Consider the following 20,274-nt stretch of genomic DNA (forward strand, 5'->3'; position numbering starts at 1 on the left):
TTTTGGTAAAACGAGAACTTATGCACATTATGCGCAAAAAAAATGCACATTCAATTTTGGTCAGATTTTTTTTGAAATATGCACATAAAATCCTTCTCATCCTTCGCATTTTAAGGAACTTCTCATATATATATATATATATTTTTCTATAATAGGTTCTAACTCTCGATTAATTCATGGTGGTCTTAACTTTAGAGGAGAGGGGCTTCTTAAAACAGTCCCTAGCTTATTTTCAATGGGTAAACCAGTTAAAATTGCCACATGTTAAATATTTAGCTAGTGCATTGAAATACTATTGTTTTAAGTTGAAGATAACAATGCTCAATGTTAAGGGGAAAAAAAGGGAAAATGCTACACATACAATGGTTGTATGTGGGCCACCCACATACAACCATTGTTGGCAGCATTTAATTGGTTTGTATTTTGGGCTTACTTTTTTCCCTTATTTTTTCCATCTTATTTTTTTCCTCCCTTCTGACATGACATACATACAATGGTGTTGTATGTGAGCTACCACATACAACCATTGTATGTGTAGCATCACTCGAAAAAAAAATGAGAAAATTAAATTTTACATCCATACATAACTACATTTGAATTGTGTTATTTAATAATCAATGTTTGTTTAGCTTCTTATACGTGTTCCCTTTTTTAAAAATTTTCCATTAACTATATATATTTCCATTTTTTGAGCACGTCATTTGGACACACTATTGACACATATCATCTATCCCACTCTGATCTTTTTTTTTTTTTTTTTTTTTTTTTTTTTTTTTTTTTGTGTGTTTTATATGTAAGATAAAATATATATACTAGTGGGATCTTATCAGATTCACCTTGATTTATGTTTAAATATCAATAATTTTTACACAAAGTAATTATATATATATAAATGATTGTTTTGCATTTGTAGAATTGAAAGTATTAATATTCTATAATTTACATTAAAAGATATAAATATATAAATTATAATACATCCGTTTCAAAATAATTGACAAAATTTAAAATTTGTATTTATTTATCTATTAACTTTAACCGTATAAATATATCAATACAAAAAAAAAAAAAAAAAAAAAAAAAAAAAAAAAACTCAAAAATCACAATGTACGATTGTTGTTGTTAAAATAGAATTATTATATATTTTCATAATATAAATGTTGTCTAATATGTATATTCTATTGATGAATATTTTTAAATAATGGTCAAACTTATGCATTGTCATGTGTATTTCGTCAAACTGCATCGATCATTCTGAAATAGAGGGAATAAATAAATTAAAAGATAGTTTTAAAAAAATACACAAAAGGAATTCACATATGGCCAACCACTTTGTATAACACTTTACTTAAAAAAACTAGTAAGTAAGAATAATCATGTCACTCACATTAAATTCACAAGTATATCATACTCCTATTAGTTATTAGTTAGTTGACAACGCTCCTCTTGCTTTCTTGAGAGTAATTGCGTTAGCTTGCCATCTTTGCTACTACTGAGCACCACACATGTATACAAGCTTACGTATTATATATACATATACATGAAAACATAACATATAATAGAAAGATTATTATTCATGCATCCCTAGATTTTAATACATCTTTCCCTAGAAAAAAAATCACACAAAATTAGTATGGAGCTCGACGGTTCGAATGTCGTTACAAACAAAAAAGGAGAGCATTTGGTAATAGATTTAGGAAGTATTGATACACAAAGCCTATTGAATGAGGGAGATAAACGAATTTATACTAATAAATTGTCCGCCCGGGAGATGGAGTCTCTTACCGCCCTTTGTGACACCATCATACCGGCCGTGAATCCACCGGAGACGGCCACGGATGAGTGTGTCATCAAATTTTACAAAACCTCAGCCTCTATGACTGGAAGTCCAGAGCATGTAGGCACCATGCATTTTTCGTTATTTTTATTTTTGCTATATAAACAATTATGGTTGAGTATGTCCTTTCTTATTTCTTTTGCGGCTATTTCATTTATGTTTACATTATTTTGGTTATGTACGTGGTAATATGGAATATGAAATAAGTTTTCTTATTATAGTAACATGAAGTACATACTTTCATCAACTTATACATATTATAAGGTATGAATTTTTAAAATTAAGTTTTTCTAACATGCATACAGAAACATAAAATATTTCCTCTGTTTTTTTACATTTTTATTACACGGTAAGATACTGGGTGTGCCCCTCCTATCACAGGAGGGGTCCTCTGTTCTTTACATTCATTATTAATTTTAATGGACTATCCTTTGCTTATTGATCTATGCATAATTATATAGATGGTAAAATATATGTTTATTGATCTGGTTTATTTGATTTATGTGTATCTTTAGTTATCAATAAATTAAATACATAAATTTATATGACTATGTTTTTCCTAAAATATGTAGTGAAAGTAAAATGTTTGAATTATACAAAGGGAATAATATAAGTTATTTTGTAGTATTCAAGTTCTTTTATAATATCATTATGTTTTTAAACGATATTACAAAAGACTTCAAATACTACTGTACAAAACAATGAAAATTATGATATATTTAACTCCTTTCATCCCCATCTCATGATAAATTTATATTGCATGATCCTTTTGAATCCCAAACAAAAATTCCTTCTCGTCACAAAGATATAATTACCATACATAGTATTTAGAAAGTTTACTACATAGTACATACTATAATGTCCAAAATTCGATATTATGATTCGAGACCATACAATAATAATATTTTCCTCTCCAACTCTTCTATTTGGAAAGGAAAAAAAGAATTTAAATAAGCCCTTTATATATGCATGTGTTGTACGTGTTATGACATATTTCTATGGCTAATTATTTTGTGTAATTTTGTGCATGTATTTCAGATAGGAAGGTTGATAAGCCATAGACTTGGACATCATGTGTTCCTACTAAGATTCTTTATATTTATGTTGTCAACAAGGTTAGGAACCTTTGTATTTGGAGGAATACACAGTTTATCTCCTTGTTTCCCATTTGTCTTCAAGTTTTCACAATTATCACTGGAAAAACGACAACGGTTTATTCGTTCACTGAGTAATAGTTGCTTCTTTTTATATCGGTGGGCCTTTGTTGGCATAAGATTACTCATTCTACTGGCCTTCTACACACAGGTATACCTTTAGTTGCTCTTACCTTAGCTCCTTTGTTCTTTGTTAATTGACACATTTAATTTCTTTTACCACATCACATTTTACATCCAATATATAAGTTTAACAGTAATAAAATCTAATAATTAACAAGTGGAAATTATAAATAACTAATGTTTTGAAAATGCATGTAGAGACAAATCTAACAAAATCCCAGGTGATTATGAATTTATAATATGGGTAATTATAAATTTGAAAAACTACTTTGTAGATAGTTTGTAATTGTGTCAAAAATGTAAACGTTTCGACTAAATAAAAACAAAAAAACCCTATGAGTAATTGTAATATTCAATGTTTATTTACTTATGGATTACATTACTAGTTTTTACTTTACAAATTTTTTTTTTTTTTTTTTTTTTTGAAGGAAACTTTACATGTTTTTATACTCATGAATTACATCATTTTACTTGTTTGTTATTTTTTTTACCAGTGTTGATGATTTTTTTATCATTTATTTTAATAAGGTTGTAAAACTGACCATAAGAGGAACTATATATAAGGGCTTTTTTTCCTCAAAAAAAAATATATATATATAAGGGCTTTTTTTTATTTTTAAAAAAAAAAAAAAAATTAGCAATATAAGTAATTTTTTTTCCTGCCCATATGTAACTATCTTGCTTTTTCCGTAATTTTCAATGCAAATTTAATTAGAGTATCTTTTATTTTATTTTATTTTTTTTGAAAAAAAAAATGAGTATCTTTTATAACGTATGTGTATGTATGTAAATATATAATTATTATTAATCCTAAAAAATAAACATTAAAATACGGAGTATATATCAAAATTCCACATGATAATATTTTTTTTCTTACAAATACGTGCTGGTATGTATTAGTAAAAATTTATGATTAATATTTGGCTATGTAATAATGGTTGATGAAACATTCCAACTGCCAGTTTCATTCTTTAATGCTAAAAGTGATAAAATACCAAAGTGGTCACGGAAGGAAACCTAAATTAGGGAAAATGTCTTTGTCAAAGAAATTAATATAGTGCTATTATTTTGTCAATATATATATATATATATATATATATATATATATATATATATATATATATATATATAGTGCTATTATTATATAGAGTTTGATAATGCAACGAATCAGAATTTGATAGAAATCTATCTCTCTTATAATTACAAAAAAAAAAAAAAAAAAAAAAAAAAAAAAAAAAAAAAATTAACAAAAATTAATTCTAGAAACCATCTGGCAAAGTGGCAAGAGACTTTTTTGTAACACAAAGTTATAGTAAAATGTCAATGTGTCACGCATTCTTACTAGTTACCACCATTTCTTTATCATTATACAAAGTATGAAGAATAGTTTACCTAGTAATATAACTATTATGAAATATATAACAATGTTTACTCTCTTCAATCGAAACTCCTCCATTATCCTTCTCCTCTCTCAATTTTACAATCTTTCTAATTTTTTTTTATTTTTCATTTTTTTTATTTTTTATAACTACAGAAGGAACTAATTAGAGTGTCTTTTTCGTTATTTTTTTTTTTTTCACATTCAGAATTCTCCTTGTGATAAGAGTGTTCTCATATTATCAATTTTAACTTTTTTTTTTTTTTAGAAAGTCACAAAGGCGAGTGATGAGAAACAATCCAATGATAACTTGAAATTGGGAAGGGAGCTCTAACCACTTGAGCTCTCCCTCACTCTCATCAATTTTATTTTTTTAAAAATCTAATATATATATATTTAAAGGGGAGTTTTTTCCCGAGTTTTTAGAGAGCCACGTAGGATCTAATTTTCTCAACGCGCCATGTAGGATTATAAATCTTAGTAGTAGCCAATTAAATAAGAGATTATTAATTTCTTTTAGAGTTAAATAATTCAAATGCCACGTAAGCAAAATTGGCGAATGAGATTTTTAAGTTTAAATTAATTAAATATTAAATATTATCTTTTAATATTAGGAATTTTATCTAAATATATAACAAAGTTTAGCTTATAAATACAAAAAAAAAAAAATTAATATTAAATAAATTAATCAAACAAACCGTGCGTCGCACGGACTTCTAGTGTATATTATATATACAAAGGAAAACACTTAGTTCCTTGACTTCCTGCTATAAAAGGATATAATTTCAAAAATATATACTAGTATACTACATGCATTTACTACATTTTAAGTAATATAATAAATAAGAAAGAAATGACAACATTTTAAGTACGGTACCAATGACACTTGACATTGTAACAAACTTTGTTGTCGGCCAAAAATTGGGTGACATACATTTACTACAAGAGACCTAACAAGATCATTACTCAACTTAAAAGCTATGCACCAACTTCTCAAACTCAAAACACATTAGATAACCAAATCATATAACAAATCATATATGCTTCAATGCTGCTGCCCCCACTCACATTATTCATCTTTAAGCACGTTTACCTTCTTTTTTACATTATTATACTATACATCAACCATTCAACCTATTTGTACTTCCTCTTTCGATCTCTTTTTTTATTTTTATGGTCAGTAATTAGGTTTAAAAAACCGATAACTTACTTTATAGCCATATAGGGAAAAAATATAATATGTGTCCAAAAAAAAAAAAAAACAAGAGATAACTAGGATAAATTTATTATAAAATGACATGGCACAAGGGTAAGATAATAAATGAGTATAGTACCACATACAAGTCTACTATAGTATCAAAATTAAAGAAGAAAAAGTTACAAAATGGTTTATTTTGACTTTATATGTTTGTTTATTCACAATTGATCATTTTTGGTTTATATAACGAAGTATTTATTAATAAAATTTATAAAAAATGATATTTTAAAATAAACATACGTTGAGATAATTTGATAGTATTGTACAAATGACATTATTTTTGTAAATTCTTACCCCGTATTAATAACAAAAAAATTCCTCCGTTCTAATTATATAATGTGCTCACTTAATTATTAGGCATATTCTATGAGTTATGTTGATACTGTATATCGCATCATATTTCAATTAAAAAAAAGTGATAGATGATTATAACTTAATTGATCAAGAAGGATTATAATAAACAATTGACAAATTTGAGCTGGCAAATAATAAAATTAAATTGTATCAACTAAAAATATTGACGAATTTATTTCTTGTTCTTGTTATTAACTGTTCAAGTGCAAATTGTGTATTTTGGTGAATGTATTAAAAATGATTCTTGAATATTGTCAGGTGGATGATAATGACGAGAACCCATCTTGGAAAGCAATTGGGTATTGTGGGCCAGACCCGGAATTTAAATCAAGAAAGCAAAACGAGTCGACCCGGCCCATTGGATATCTCACACCTAAACCGTCTCAAAATAGCCCAGATACGGCAACCCAAAAGCAAGCCCAAGAACAACCCACCAAAGATGATCTCTACGGCCCACTTTATAAAGGCGTTATCAATATAAACAATCCTCAAGATATTCTTGTCGAAGCTCTGAGACGCCCGGGATTACACGTGTCACTAAACCGAAAAAAGAAAAGCAATAATTACCTAAATACATTGATGACTATCCAGTGTGACGTCGTTGTGGTAGGTTCTGGAAGTGGTGGTGGTCTAGTTGCCGGAGTTTTAGCCTCAGCTGGATATAAAGTTCTAGTTTTGGAAAAGGGAGATTATTGTGCTAGGAAAAATCTCTCTCTATTAGAGGGACCCACTTTGGATCAAATGTATGAAGGTGCAGGTTTGTTAACAACTAGGGATTTAGGGGTAATGATTTTGGCTGGATCAACGGTTGGGGGTGGATCAGCAATAAATTGGTCTGCCTCGATACGGACCCCACCACATGTGATTAGAGAGTGGGCTAATGATCATGAACTTGAGATCTTTGATAGTCCATTGTTTAAGGAAGCCTTAGATGTGGTTTGTGAAAAGATGGAAGTTCAAAGTGAAATTAGTGATGAAGGGTTTAATAATGCTGTTTTGAGGAAGGGTTGTTTGGAATTAGGGTACCCTGTAGTGAATATTCCTCGAAATGCCCCTGCTGATCATTATTGTGGTTGGTGTTGTCTTGGGTGTAAGGATGGGAGGAAGAAAGGTACGTGTGAAACTTGGCTTAAAGATGTGGTAGACTCTGGAAATGGGGCTATACTTACTGGGTGTAAAGTCGAAAAGGTGTTGTATGAAAGGAAACAAGGGAGAAATCGAGACACTGCGAAAGGAGTGGTGTTCAAGTTAAAAACTGGTGATCTATGTGTGGTCAAGGCAAAGGCAACAGTTGTAGCTTGTGGTGCACTCAACACACCGGCATTACTAAAAAAGAGCGGCCTAAAGAACCCCAACATAGGAAAATATTTGCACCTTCACCCGGTGGTGATGGCATGGGGGTACTTCCCGGATAAGGAACCACTATCGACTTTGTTGTCGGACGAAGGGAAAGTGTGGCCGGAAAAAGAGAAAAAGAGTTACGAGGGAGGAATCATGACGGCCATGTCGACCGTGGTAGCAGATTTTAACGGATCAGGGTACGGTGCCGTGATCCAAACACCATCGTTACACCCCGGTATATTTTCGGCCATATTGCCATGGACCTCAGGCGCAAATATGAAGGATAGAATGACAAAATTTTCGCGAACAGCACACATCTTTGCCCTTGCTCGTGATGTAGGATCAGGCAGTGTTTCGACTTCTCTAAACAACATCACATACGATTTGCACCCGTTTGACGAGGCAAACCTTAAAAAAGGAATAGAGAAGATGCTTAGGATACTAGCAGGAGCAGGGGCCGAAGAGATAGGCACACACCATAAAAGTGGTGCAAGTATTAATGTGAAGAAAGTTAGTTGTCATGAATTCGAGAAGTTTGTTAAGAAAGAAAGTTCTAAGGCCATACAAAATCTCTCAACACCTATTGCATCTGCTCACCAAATGGGGAGTTGTAGGATGGGAATCGATCCAAGGACCTCGGTCGTAAACCAAATGGGAGAAAGTTGGGAAGTAGAGGGGCTTTATTTAGCCGATTCGAGTGTCTTTCCTACGGCATTGGGTGTTAATCCTATGGTCACAATCCAAGCTATTTCTTACTGCACTTCTCAATCAGTTCTTGAGTATCTCAAAAGGAAAAAGAAAAGGTGAATTATATATGATTATTAAGGTGTAGTTTATATCATATATATATATATACAATTTCTTGTTAATAATGAAAACAAATTTTGACGTTTATTTAGAATGACAAAATTTTGTTTTATTAATGTAGAGTTACTTTATATGCATGTAGTTTGCTGTAATATAATATTATACAAGTCTGTAATAAGTACTCTTAGTAATCGAATGAATTTTTTTGTAACATTAGCAGCTCTAGTATTTTACAATCCATATCTTGGGATCCAAGAACAACATATATGGGAAGAGATTATTGATTTTGTGTACTTTCGATCTGCTATGTTTTGTCATCCTATTTTTACTTTAATCGATCCTTTTTATGGTATAGAAAATTCTCACTTTTATCTCTATTCTCTTCTTACTCGAGGTGAGCAAAAATTAAAGAATTAATTAGAATTAAAATCGAAACCTGTTAATAAAAACATGTGGTACTGAAAACATGTTATATTGTAAATAAATAAATAAAAGCAAAGGAGGTACATTAGATTTAGTAACTCATGTTAATTTCTTCTGTCTCTTGAATTAAAAAAAGAAGAGTTCAAGTTTTATTGGCATAGATTGATCGAGGTATGGATTTTTCAAATTTATGTGTTTATATAAGGCTAAAAACTAGATTAGAACCCTAACTACCTAAACTTTTCTAATACTAAAACTACATAAGATATGCATTTTTTTATGCATTTGTTGTGGTTTTTTTTTTTTTCTATATATGCCAAAATTTCCAATTCATGTACTCGAGGTTTTTAATTTGCCAACCACGCCCTTAATAATCACATCAATTGTGCAATATTATTTTTATAAAAAAATAATTCGGGGGTTGGGACACAAATTAACTACTAATTAATTAAGTTGGGACTACTAGTTAAGTAGTTAGTGGAAGTAGATGTGCCATGTCTAGTAGAAAAAATAAAATGCACATGTATTACGCCATATTAATTCTATACGAACTACCAAGAATTCTGTAGATAAATTAGTTGTCAACGCTCCCGAAAATCGACTAAAATTAACGAACACCACACAATTAAGCAAGCATGTAACGTTCTATATAAACAAGCATAATATAATGCATATATAGGTGTAAACAAATGTTAACAAACATTTTTTTTTTCCCCTCAAAAAAAAATGTTTGTTAATTTGACTCCTTTTTTTTCGTAGTTTTGATAAATATTGCTTCCTTGTGACATTTCAATTTTATCTTAAGTGAGCTCATCACATTGAGCTCTATCTTCTCCTCTCTACAAGGATTCGTCTTGATCTATTCTCGACGAATTCTTATAAATTACCTTTTTTTTTTTTGTGTAGATACACAAAACTCTTCTATTATTTACTTTAAAATAATGTCTAAGGATAAAATGAGTACGGAGTTTAATGAAGATGTAACGCATTGTGAGAATGAAGATATCATTGAAACCCAAAAGGATGATCATTTGGTTGAAGATAATGGAAGCATTGATACACAAAACTTTATAAATGAATGGAAAAACCCTACTTATGATAATAAATTGTCTGCAAGGGAGATGGAGTCTCTTACCGCCGTTTGTGATGCCATCGTACCGCCTATTAATCCTTCAAAAACTATTACGGATGAGTCTATCATTCGATTTTACAAAACTTCTGCCTCCATGATAGGGACTCCAGACCATGTACGTACCATTCTTTTTTTTCTTTTTTTTTTTAATTAAAATCTTCTGTCACACTTTTTGTGTACCATATATGACTAACATTCTGTATTGTCTTTTTGGGCGGGGGCGTACGGATTGTAGCTCGGCGGGATGATAAGTCATAGACTTCGATATCACGCACCATTGATACGACTTCTATTGTTCGTGTTATCAACAAGAATAGGAACATTTGTTCTGGGAGGAGGAATACGAAATTTTTCTCTTCGTTTTCCATTTCTCCTCAAGTTTTCAGAATTATCGATTGAAAGAAGGCAACGATTTGTTCTATCATTGAGCAATAGTTGGATCTATTTAATTCGAATGGGATTTGTTGGCCTTAAACTCCTTGTTTTACTGGCCTTCTTTACTCAGGTATATTTATTTTTCCTCATTCTTTATTTATTTTATAAACTTATACTTTTTCTAGATGCTTATTCTACTCAACATTACACACAATATTCCCTAAATAGTAAATACACTTTAAAATATGTACCCGTAATAAATATGCATCGCATACATTACTCAAACTACGTGATGCTTGAATTTTATCAAGTGATCTTGTATTACTTTGTACTTCATACTTCATATTAAAGTTTTTTTTGACAAGGTACTTCATATTAAAGTTGATAGAGCTTAAAGTGGAAAAAAATATGTCCAACATTTTTCTTATACTCCCTCCGTCCCCTTTTGATAGTCCCTTATGGGCAAATTTTAGTCCCAAAATGTTCACCCCATTTGCTTTTTCCAACAACCATAAATATACTCCCTCCAATTTGCAACGATACTTGTGCAAATTTATATTTCCTATGTAAATTTTGTTTTCCCATGAATTTTTATTACCTTTTCTCTCTACTTTTTTGCATACCCAATGCCAATTTACTTTTTCAATGTACTTTAACTCTTTTTATCCCGTGAAAAATGCCCATAAGGGACTATTAAAAGGGGACGGAGGTAGTAGTATACTTTGTAGTTTTTAAATAACTGCATCACCACTTTAACTATGTGCATATACTATTTATACAATTACTTTTTAATAGTACTTATTTATATAATTTAAACAAGTAACTAATAAAACTTAAGACAAACATTTAAAAAAATCGATGTACAATAAAACATCCGGTATAAAGTTACCTTAAAATGATAAAAGTTGCCCTGTAATAAATGAAAGTTACTTAATATATATAGAAGTTACACAAATATAAATAAAGTTATTGATAAAATTACCCAAAAAAGTCTAAAAGTTACCCTAAATTCAATAAAAGTTACCTCAACTATACATTGGATGTATACAAAAGTTTTCGTAAATTTTATTTAGTCACAATATTATCATAATATGAATTTTTAAATATATTACTAATGTAATCTCCTCATCCCAAATAATAATATAGATGTTGTGTCGGGCTTGTATTTTCTTTCTTTTTTTTTTTTTAACAGTTGGGCCCATTTCTAAGAGCAACTCCAGTGGCGAGTTAATTCATGCCACATAAGCTTATCATTCTAGCTAATTTATCTTACTAAATTTAATGAATATCACATCTTTAATTAACCTTTGTTTTTTTTTTGAAGCAACATCTTTAATTAACCTTTGTTTTTTTTTTTTTTTTGAAGCAACATCTTTAATTAACCTTTTTATATTTCATTTTATTTATTCTATTTTGGAAGTTTTTTTTTTTCCAAGAAACTTAGTTTGGCAAAGCTAATTTACTTGGCCAAACTAATTGCATTTTCTAGATCCAATGGTTAAGCTAGTAGCTAGGAATTATTTAAATTTACAATAAAGTCCCTAGGTACACCCATTGAAGTTGCTATAATCTTTCTAAATTTTTTTTTTAATATATATTTATCATAATGCAAACTTTTGTACTCATACTCACTCCGTCCCAGAATAACTAAGACGTTGGACTTTATTTCACTATTCATTATCAACTTTGACTATAATTTTTTACCTACATAATAAAAACATGTTTTGTCATAATATATGTTGTTACTTCATAGGTATTAATATAAAGTTCCATATTATAACTTTTATTATAATTTTCATTAATATTTAATTATATAAAAATAAAATCAAACTAGTGCATTAGCATGTGTGTAAAGGTTGACTACGTTAGTATTCTGGACTAGAGGGAGTTAAAATATCTAGACATTTTCTCAAATTTGCATACATTTATTAAGTTTTTTTAAACCCTTTCCACACAATTAAATGTACATGGTTAAATTTTATATGCTAACAAATATGGCAACTCAAATTATTGCATTTATTGTGAAACTAGAACAAAACGCGCACAATGCACACGCCATAGCTAGACATTTCGGGGAGCTTTTTCGGTTTGACCTTATGTCACAATTTTAGTTGTCGGTAGCATTAATGAGGGTAAATATGTAAGTAAATACTCCCTTCGTTTTAAAATACTTGCTTCATTTCTCCATGCGTGGATTCTCCCTGCGCGGAGTTTTAGGAGAAATTGAAAAAAGTAATAAAATATGGAGGTAGTGGGGTTGGTGAAAGAATAAAAAATGTAAAAAAGTAATGGAGAGAATTGGAGGAGAGAGAATATATGTTAGGTTCACTAGGTGAGAGAAATTAATTAAATATGATAAAGCTTTCCAAATAAGGAAACGGAGCAAGTATTTAAAAACGGTCGAAAAAGGAAAGTGGAACAAGTATTTAAAAACGGAGGGAGTACATTTAGGGCATAAATGTCTGCACATTATTCTTAAGAGTTTAAAGAATAAAGACAATTAACATTAATGAGGGCAAATTTTTTTGATGGTATAATTGTCTAAACACTCTTCATGAAAATTATGTCAATTAAACTTTTTAAAAGGTACGGATAGAGACAGTACTTCGTATTTAATAAACCTTAAAAATAATTAATGCTTTTTAGATAGCTAAATGATTAATAATTCTACTCATTCACGCATTTGGACATATTTGTCAACTCACAATGTTGACTAATTGACTATCAATTTTTTGAACTTATTGTATAAATATATATTTTTTGAACTTTTAAAATGTCAAATAAATTATTAGCCGGGCTTATCAATTTTTGAAATTTTATATATTAGGTTGATGAACTCTTAATGAAACAAACTCACCTAATACTTTATCTAATGTTAAATTCCTAGCAAATGATTTGGCCGATTACGTTATCCAGTGTTGATGAAATAGTACTTGCAAAATTGTCTTTCGCAACTTATATAGTTATACACTTATAATCCATAATTTTGACATAAATTCACAACAAATTTGTGATAAATTCACAACTTACTCAGGAGTACTTTGTAATTTTGTAATATTATCAACTATTGCAATTTGAATGGGAGTTTTTCTTTTCCCTTGGCGTCTAATTGCTATTCTTATTCTATAAAATCTGGTGTGTGTCAATAATAATGATTTATGGATGTTTCCTTCATTTTTAATTTCAGGTAGACGAGAATAAAATGAACCCGTCTTGGAATGCAATAGGCTACTGTGGACCTGACCCAGACTTCAAAAAAAGCCCAAATAAAAAGGCCCAAAAGAAAGTCCAACATCAGTCCAAAGAAGATTTCTACGGCCCACTTTACAAAGGTATTTATAATGTAAATAGCCCTCGAGAAATCTTTGTTAAATCTCTCGAGCGCACAGGCTTCCACGTGTCAGTCAACACCGAAAAGAAAATAAGTAAAAAGCCAGTATTGACTATCCAATGCGACGTCGTTGTGGTAGGTTCTGGTAGCGGTGGGGGAGTTGTTGCCGGAGTTTTAGCTTCAGCAGAATATAAAGTTCTCGTTTTGGAAAAAGGAGAATATTATGCAAGGAAAAATCTTTCACTTTTAGAGGGTCCCACTTTGGATCAAATGTATGAAGGTGGTGGTTTGTTATCGACTAGAGATTTAGGGGTTATGATTTTGGCTGGATCAACAGTTGGGGGTGGATCAACTGTAAATTGGTCGGCCTCGATACGAACTCCACCACATGTGATTCAAGAGTGGGCTAATGTACAAGAACTAGAGATTTTTAATAGTACATTGTTTAAGGAGGCCTTAGATGTGGTTTGTAAAAAGATGGAGGTCCAAAATGAAATAACTGAGGAAGGGTTTAGTAATGCAGTGTTAAGGAAAGGTTGTAAGGAATTAGGGTACACTACAGTGGATATTCCTCGAAATGCCCCTGTTGATCATTTTTGTGGTTGGTGTTGTTTTGGGTGTAAAGATGGGAGAAAAAATAGTACGTGTGAAACTTGGCTTAAAGACGTGGTAGACTCCGGAAATGGGGCTATACTTACTGGATGTGAAGTAGAGAAAGTATTGTATGAAAGAAAACGAGGGAGAGACCGTGACACTGCGAAAGGAGTGGTGTTCAAGTTGAAAACCAATGGAAGTGGTAATCATGATCTATGTGTAGTTAAGGCAACGGCAACAATAATAGCTTGTGGTGCACTCAACACACCAGCATTGTTGAAAAAGAGTGGACTAAAGAACCCGAACATTGGTAAAAATTTGCACCTTCACCCGGTGGTGATGGCATGGGGATATTTCCCAGAGGAGCCATCATCATCATCTTTATTGTTGGAAGAGGAGGAGAAAATATGGCCGGAAAAAGGTAGAAAGAGTTACGAGGGAAGTATCATGACAACCATGTCTACAGACGAGTCAAGGTACAGATTTGTGATCCAAACCCCATCAATACACCCAGGCATATTCGCAACTTTAATGCCTTGGACCTCTGGTTCAAATATAAAGCATAGAATGACAAAGTTTTCGCGAACAACCCACTTGTTTGCCCTAGCTCGTGATGTTGGATCAGGCACCATTTCTACTGATCCATTGGACATCAAATACAAGATAGATCCTATAGATGAAGCTAATCTTAAAAAAGGCCTTGAGAAGACACTTAGGATACTAAAAGCTGCAGGGGCTGAGGAAATCGGCACCCACCATCGCAGTGGAGCAAGTATTAATGTGAAGAAAACTAGTAATCATGAGTTTGAGAAGTTTGTGAAAAGAGAGAGTTCTAGGGATATACGAGGCTTATCTATGCCAATCGCATCAGCCCACCAAATGGGAAGCTGCAAGATGGGGGTCAGTCAAAGGACCTCTGTGGTGAACCAAAGGGGTGAGATTTGGGAAGTAGAGGGACTTTATATAGTTGATTCTAGTGTATTTCCTACTGCTTTGGGTGTAAATCCTATGGTCACTGTCCAAGCTATTGCTTATTGCACGTCTTTATCAATTTTAGAGTATCTCAAAAGGATAAAATAGAGGTAAATTATATTTTAAAAAATGTATTAATATCTCTAAAAGTTTTTCTTGTTTTAACTTTTTTTGTAAGTTCAAATTTTATTTGTTGTATCCTATATATTATGTATCATGTTTTATATCATCAATTCTATGATTTTATAAAAATAGTTAAGGGACATACTTCCTCGTTTCCTTACATACCACAATTTTACACCAATGCTGTTTTTTTTTTTATTGATTTTTTTTTTTGGTAAGGACTAAAATAATATGCGACAATGTAAAGCTTTTGTAATTTAAAATTTGTCATTTTGTGGATTCCAATTAGCTTAGTTGATTAATGATTTGGATATGGTATTTGTGTAAACTTTATTGATGTTGTAATACAATATGAAACTCTAAACAATATTTTTTGTTTATATTTAGGTCAGATATACAATTTGGTGTGATAAAGTAATAAACATCAAATTGTATACTCTTTTTTATTTATGCAAAAGAGCCACAATAGAATTACATATTACAAATAATGGAGGAAGGGGATTCCAATATACAGTGACCTATCGTAAACAAACACTTAACTTTGCAACTAGACCAAGACCTCATAATTAAGTTTTGCAATTCACTTGATTTGCAAGTGACAAAATATGGGTTCAAGTCAAGATGAACCTGTTTTTTATGATGGGGAAATATATTTGAGTTAAAGGATTGTTAGAGGAGAAGCGATAACAAATGGAAAGATAAATTTCCTTATCTTAAATTTTAGGAATAGATCAAACTATTGCCATATTCATATATGCATTATAAAATGATCGGTTTTATAAAACATACTAGATCAAACTAGCAAAAAAATTGGTGCCTCAACAAAATCATGCCTTGTTAGAGCAAGTTTAGCGCAGTCTTATCTTAAGACTTTAATCCATTGCCACATCAGCTTTTAGATTAAATTTACTTTTTTTTTCTAATTTATAATTATGTTAAGACTCCTTAAGACTCGATAAAATTTATCTCTTCAATCGCTCAGACTCATTTTTTACATATAAATAAAATTATTAAAGTTTTTTAAAAATTAAAAAAAAAATAATTGAGTGTTAAATTGAGTCTGAAGTTGAGTCTTGAATTTTCAAGACTCCACTTCAGATTTTATTAAGACCAAACTTCATAAATGCTTACAAATAATAAAGTCTCGTCTTAAGACCGCAAGATTAGAAAATGATGATGTCATCTAGAATCTTAAGACCTAGGGCTAATCTTGCTCTTAGTTTTACAACGAATTCATTTTGGTTAATTTTCAACACCCATTATACAATTTTCTTTTTCTTTTGTTGCCAACACTCTTCATTATTGAGCTATATCTACATAAAGGTACACCACTTAATAATATAGAAGCATTCGTTCTAGGTATAGTTATGATCAATAACCTATTTATTTTAACTTATTTTTTAAAGCAAATTTAGGTTTTCAAATTTAATTAACTAGATGAAGCACGTGCGATGCATGGTTTGTTTGAAATTTTTTAAATAAATAAATAAATAAATATATATATTTATATTTATATTTATGTGCTAAAATTTGTAATTATTTAGATAAAATTCCTGATATCAAAAGATAATATTTTATATTTAATTAATATAAACTGGAAAATCTCATTAGCCAATTTTGCTTACGTGTTATTTAAATTATTTAGTTCTAAAAGAAATTAATAATCTCGTATTTAATTGGTTACCACTAAAATTTATTATACTACGTGGCGCGCTGAAAAAATTAAATCCTACGTGGCTCTCTAAAACCTCGGGAAAAAAACTCCCCTTTATATATATATATATATATAAGATTTAGTAAATTCTTTAACAAAATAATTAAGTGATATTTATATCATGCCTATAATTATTTTCTAATGATAATCATTATTTGAAGACCACACATTATTTGAAGGCCATAATAGAATAAAGGTTTCGTTGTGGTGGTTGAGGTCGGGGCAGCAAGAAGGGGAAAATGGAGGGGGCTGGGCTGCGTTGGTGGGGGAAAGGGTGTGGAAGGGGGTCGCCGGCGCCGGCCGCAGATTTGGGTGCTGGTCGCCGGCAGGGGGGAGGGTGGCTAACGGGAGGGCTGGGCATTTGTGTGTTTTTTTTACTTTTTATTTTTATTTTATTACTATTTATTTATTTTTAAAATAAACTTAACGAAACTCTAACGGATTCCGTTAAGTGTTAGCAATCGTTAACAAAGTGGCATTTTTATGGTAGTAAAATAAAATAAAAAATTTTCCAAGGTAACAAAAGTGAAATGCATGTGTTTTAGAGGTAGCAAAAGTCAAAATTTCCATAAATAAATAATGTATTTTTTTTATAATATGTCTTTATTGAAAAAGCGAATAGTTTATAAGGAAATGAAGAGGTGTATGGGAGTTGAGTGTACTAGTTGAAGAAATTAAGGTGGGGTGGAATGAACTAAACAACCTGATTACATAATGAATTAAGACTAGTAATTCTCTTTGATAACACACTATTTTTTAATTTTCTCTTTGGTGATCTGATGAATTGTAAAAACTAAACATCTTTGGTAATACTCTCCCCGTGTTTTATTTATAGGCAGTTTCCTTTTCCACTACAAGATATTATATCAAAGAGGGTAATTTAAATCGCCCTCTTAGGTTCAAATTTCGCCCTATTAGGCAAAGAGGGCGATTTTGAAATCGCCCCCAGGTCGCCCTATTAGCTTCAAAGGGCATACAAATGTTTCGCCCTCTTTGTTAAATATCAAAGAAGGCAAAAAATTTCGCCCTCTTTGATCAATATCAAATAGGGCAAAATTTTCGCCCTCACGAAAAGTTTTTTTTGCCCTCTGTAAACAACTCAAACAATTCAATTAATATTGCCCTCCCTGCTCAAAATTCGCCCTGTTTGATCAAATTTTAAAGGGCAAAAACAAAGTCGCCCTCCTTGTTCAATTTTCAGTTTTTAAAAAAAATAATTCTAGGAGTATTAACAAAAGTATTTATTTAGTTAATATAAATTCTAATTTTGTCATTATATATTCTAATTTTGTCATTATATATACAAAAGTATTAACCAAGTTTTCCTAAATAGCAATTATTTAATAATTCTAGGACATCTTTTCATCCTTGCATCTTCAAGCATCCCCTTTTTCCATCTGATCAGTTTTCCAAGAAATGCAACCAGCCTTTGGTGTCCTCCATCCCCAAAACATCAGCACACTGACTTAATCCCCTAACTGCAAACATGACAGAAACAAGCTGAATGTAAATTAATAAAAGAAAATATTAGTAGGAATGTAGGAACTTGATGATGAATAATGACTATGATTACTATAAGAGGCAACTACTCGGAGCTAAATAATATAAGAATCCCTCCTATGAATCCCTTTTTACATTGTTATTGCTGCTCTAAATCAAATCAATTAAGCATACGGAGGAGGATCGTTTATAAGAATCCCTCCTATGAATCCCTTTTTACATTGTTGGCTGCACCTTCAAAAACACAAGCTCTAGCAAGTCTGAAACTAATGAAGCATGCAAATTACAGTAGCCATCCAACTAAGCAATTTAAATGAAATGCAGGGAATAAAATGGGAATCATGAAGTTTTTTCTTCAGACTGCTGACCAAGTCTTCATTAGACACTGCTATTCAAATTAAACAATAACAATAACAACAACCTGCTACCTCACTGTTTGGTGAATATTACCTCACTGGCTCACTACTAGCTAGTATAAAACTATCAGATAGAGTTATCAATTATCACATGCGCATATTTTCAGATAGAGTTATCAATTATCACAATTCATAGTAATCAAAACAAATTACAATTATCCCAATTCACAGTAATCAATAGCTCATACGATCAATTAAGCAATTAAATCGATAAACCGCTGATAAAATACGAATAATTCTAATTTGCTTCTCCATAATCTATCTGACATTACTAGCATAAATAACAACTCCCAAAAACTTGCAGAATCGACAAATTGACAAATGTAGAGCAATACTAACATGCAGGAACAAATTGACAAAATAAAATCAACAAATTAAGAGCAAGGATTTCGAGAACAACAAATTCGTACAAATCAAAAGCTTAATCACATAGTTTTGAGCCAAAATTTACCAAAATTTTGCGACACAATTAGAGCGACTTCGAGCAATGATTTGGAGCGAAATCTGTCTTGCAATCTGACCGACTTCGAGCAATGAATCTGAACCTTAAGAGCAAGGATTAGGAGTGAAGAATTAGAGCGAAGAATTAGGTAGAAAAAATAGAGCGAAGAATCATAGATTAGCGATTTGCGATTTGCGATTTAGGGTTCATACATATTTTGGGGAAAAACGTTCAGAGAGAAACGTTTAATTTTTTATGTCCTTTTGTTTTGATAGAGAAAAACCTTTGTTTTATTTTGTTAAAATGTTTATTGACCAATGAGGGCAAAAAAGGAATTCGCCCTTTTTGCTATTGACCAACGAGGGCGAAAATGGAATTCGCTCTTTTTGTTTGAAATACAAAGACGAAAGTAACATTCGCCCTGTTTGTTTCTTTTTTGTTTTGTAAAATGGCCAAAACGTTTACTTTGTTGATTTATTTTATTGAACAACGAGGGCAAAAATGAAATTCGCCCTCTTTGCTCTATTATAGAGGACGATTTTGTGAATTCGCCCTCTTAGCTCTATTAATTATAGAGGACGAAAAATTAATTTGCCCTGTTTTCTTTGAAGTACAAAGACGAAAGTAACATTCGCCCTCTTTGCTCTGTAATAAAAGGGCAATTATTATTTCGCCCTCCTTGATAGAAACTAACAAGGCAAAATCAAACTCGCCCTCCTTGATCAATGTATATCGCCCTCTTTGATCTTTTTCTTGTAGTGTTCATCTGTATTAGCTAGACTTCCAATTTTAATAACTTTCTCTATTATTTCTTAATACGCAAAACGAGGTATTTACGTTATTTTTTTGCCAAATCTAAGCTCAATTTGGACCCTTTTTGTTCACCTCTTGCCATAAGCAAATTAACAGTCAAAAATTTCTTATGGTACTTGATAATTGTGATTTAAAGTGAAAAATGTAAATTGTTAATTCATCCTTTTTTTTTTATCCATTATAATTTTTG

General features: G+C 31.0%; 2 protein-coding genes and 1 long non-coding RNA gene across 3 annotated transcripts; 2 read left to right on the forward strand and 1 right to left on the reverse strand.

Annotated features, from left to right (window-relative positions):
• The first annotated feature begins 1,567 nt into the window (after positions 1–1,567).
• On the forward strand, positions 1,568–8,440 carry LOC145597564 (long-chain-alcohol oxidase FAO4A-like). Its single transcript, XM_081653756.1, has 3 exons — positions 1,568–1,894; positions 2,873–3,139; positions 6,360–8,440. Exons 1-3 carry the CDS (start codon positions 1,631–1,633, stop codon positions 8,247–8,249), a joined length of 2,421 nt encoding a protein of 806 aa, XP_081509882.1. The 5' UTR covers positions 1,568–1,630; the 3' UTR covers positions 8,250–8,440.
• A 1,188-nt stretch (positions 8,441–9,628) lies between these two features.
• LOC145599455 (long-chain-alcohol oxidase FAO4A-like) lies at positions 9,629–15,184 on the forward strand. Its single transcript, XM_081655836.1, has 3 exons — positions 9,629–9,919; positions 10,040–10,309; positions 13,367–15,184. The coding sequence occupies exons 1-3, from the start codon at positions 9,629–9,631 to the stop codon at positions 15,182–15,184; spliced, it is 2,379 nt and encodes a 792-aa protein (XP_081511962.1).
• Positions 15,185–18,139: 2,955 nt separating this feature from the next.
• LOC145599296 (uncharacterized) lies at positions 18,140–19,531 on the reverse strand. Its single transcript, XR_014103724.1, has 2 exons — positions 19,281–19,531; positions 18,140–18,391 (listed from the first exon to the last, which is right to left on the reverse strand). It is a non-coding gene; the product is annotated as an uncharacterized LOC145599296 (long non-coding RNA).
• Positions 19,532–20,274: the final 743 nt, after the last annotated feature.

This window comes from Chenopodium album, chromosome 20 (assembly GCF_948465745.1).
Source record: "Chenopodium album chromosome 20, dcCheAlbu1.1, whole genome shotgun sequence".
Classification (NCBI taxonomy): domain Eukaryota; kingdom Viridiplantae; phylum Streptophyta; class Magnoliopsida; order Caryophyllales; family Amaranthaceae; genus Chenopodium; species Chenopodium album.

Coding starts and splice junctions, on each gene's coding strand:
- LOC145597564 (XM_081653756.1), top strand. CDS start 1,631: ATGGAGCTCGACGGTTCGAATGTCGTTACAAACAAAAAAGGAGAGCAT. Junction 1,895..2,872: donor TGACTGGAAGTCCAGAGCAT/GTAGGCACCATG, acceptor CATGTATTTCAG/ATAGGAAGGTTGATAAGCCA. Junction 3,140..6,359: donor TACTGGCCTTCTACACACAG/GTATACCTTTAG, acceptor GAATATTGTCAG/GTGGATGATAATGACGAGAA.
- LOC145599455 (XM_081655836.1), top strand. CDS start 9,629: ATGAGTACGGAGTTTAATGAAGATGTAACGCATTGTGAGAATGAAGAT. Junction 9,920..10,039: donor TGATAGGGACTCCAGACCAT/GTACGTACCATT, acceptor TACGGATTGTAG/CTCGGCGGGATGATAAGTCA. Junction 10,310..13,366: donor TACTGGCCTTCTTTACTCAG/GTATATTTATTT, acceptor TTTTAATTTCAG/GTAGACGAGAATAAAATGAA.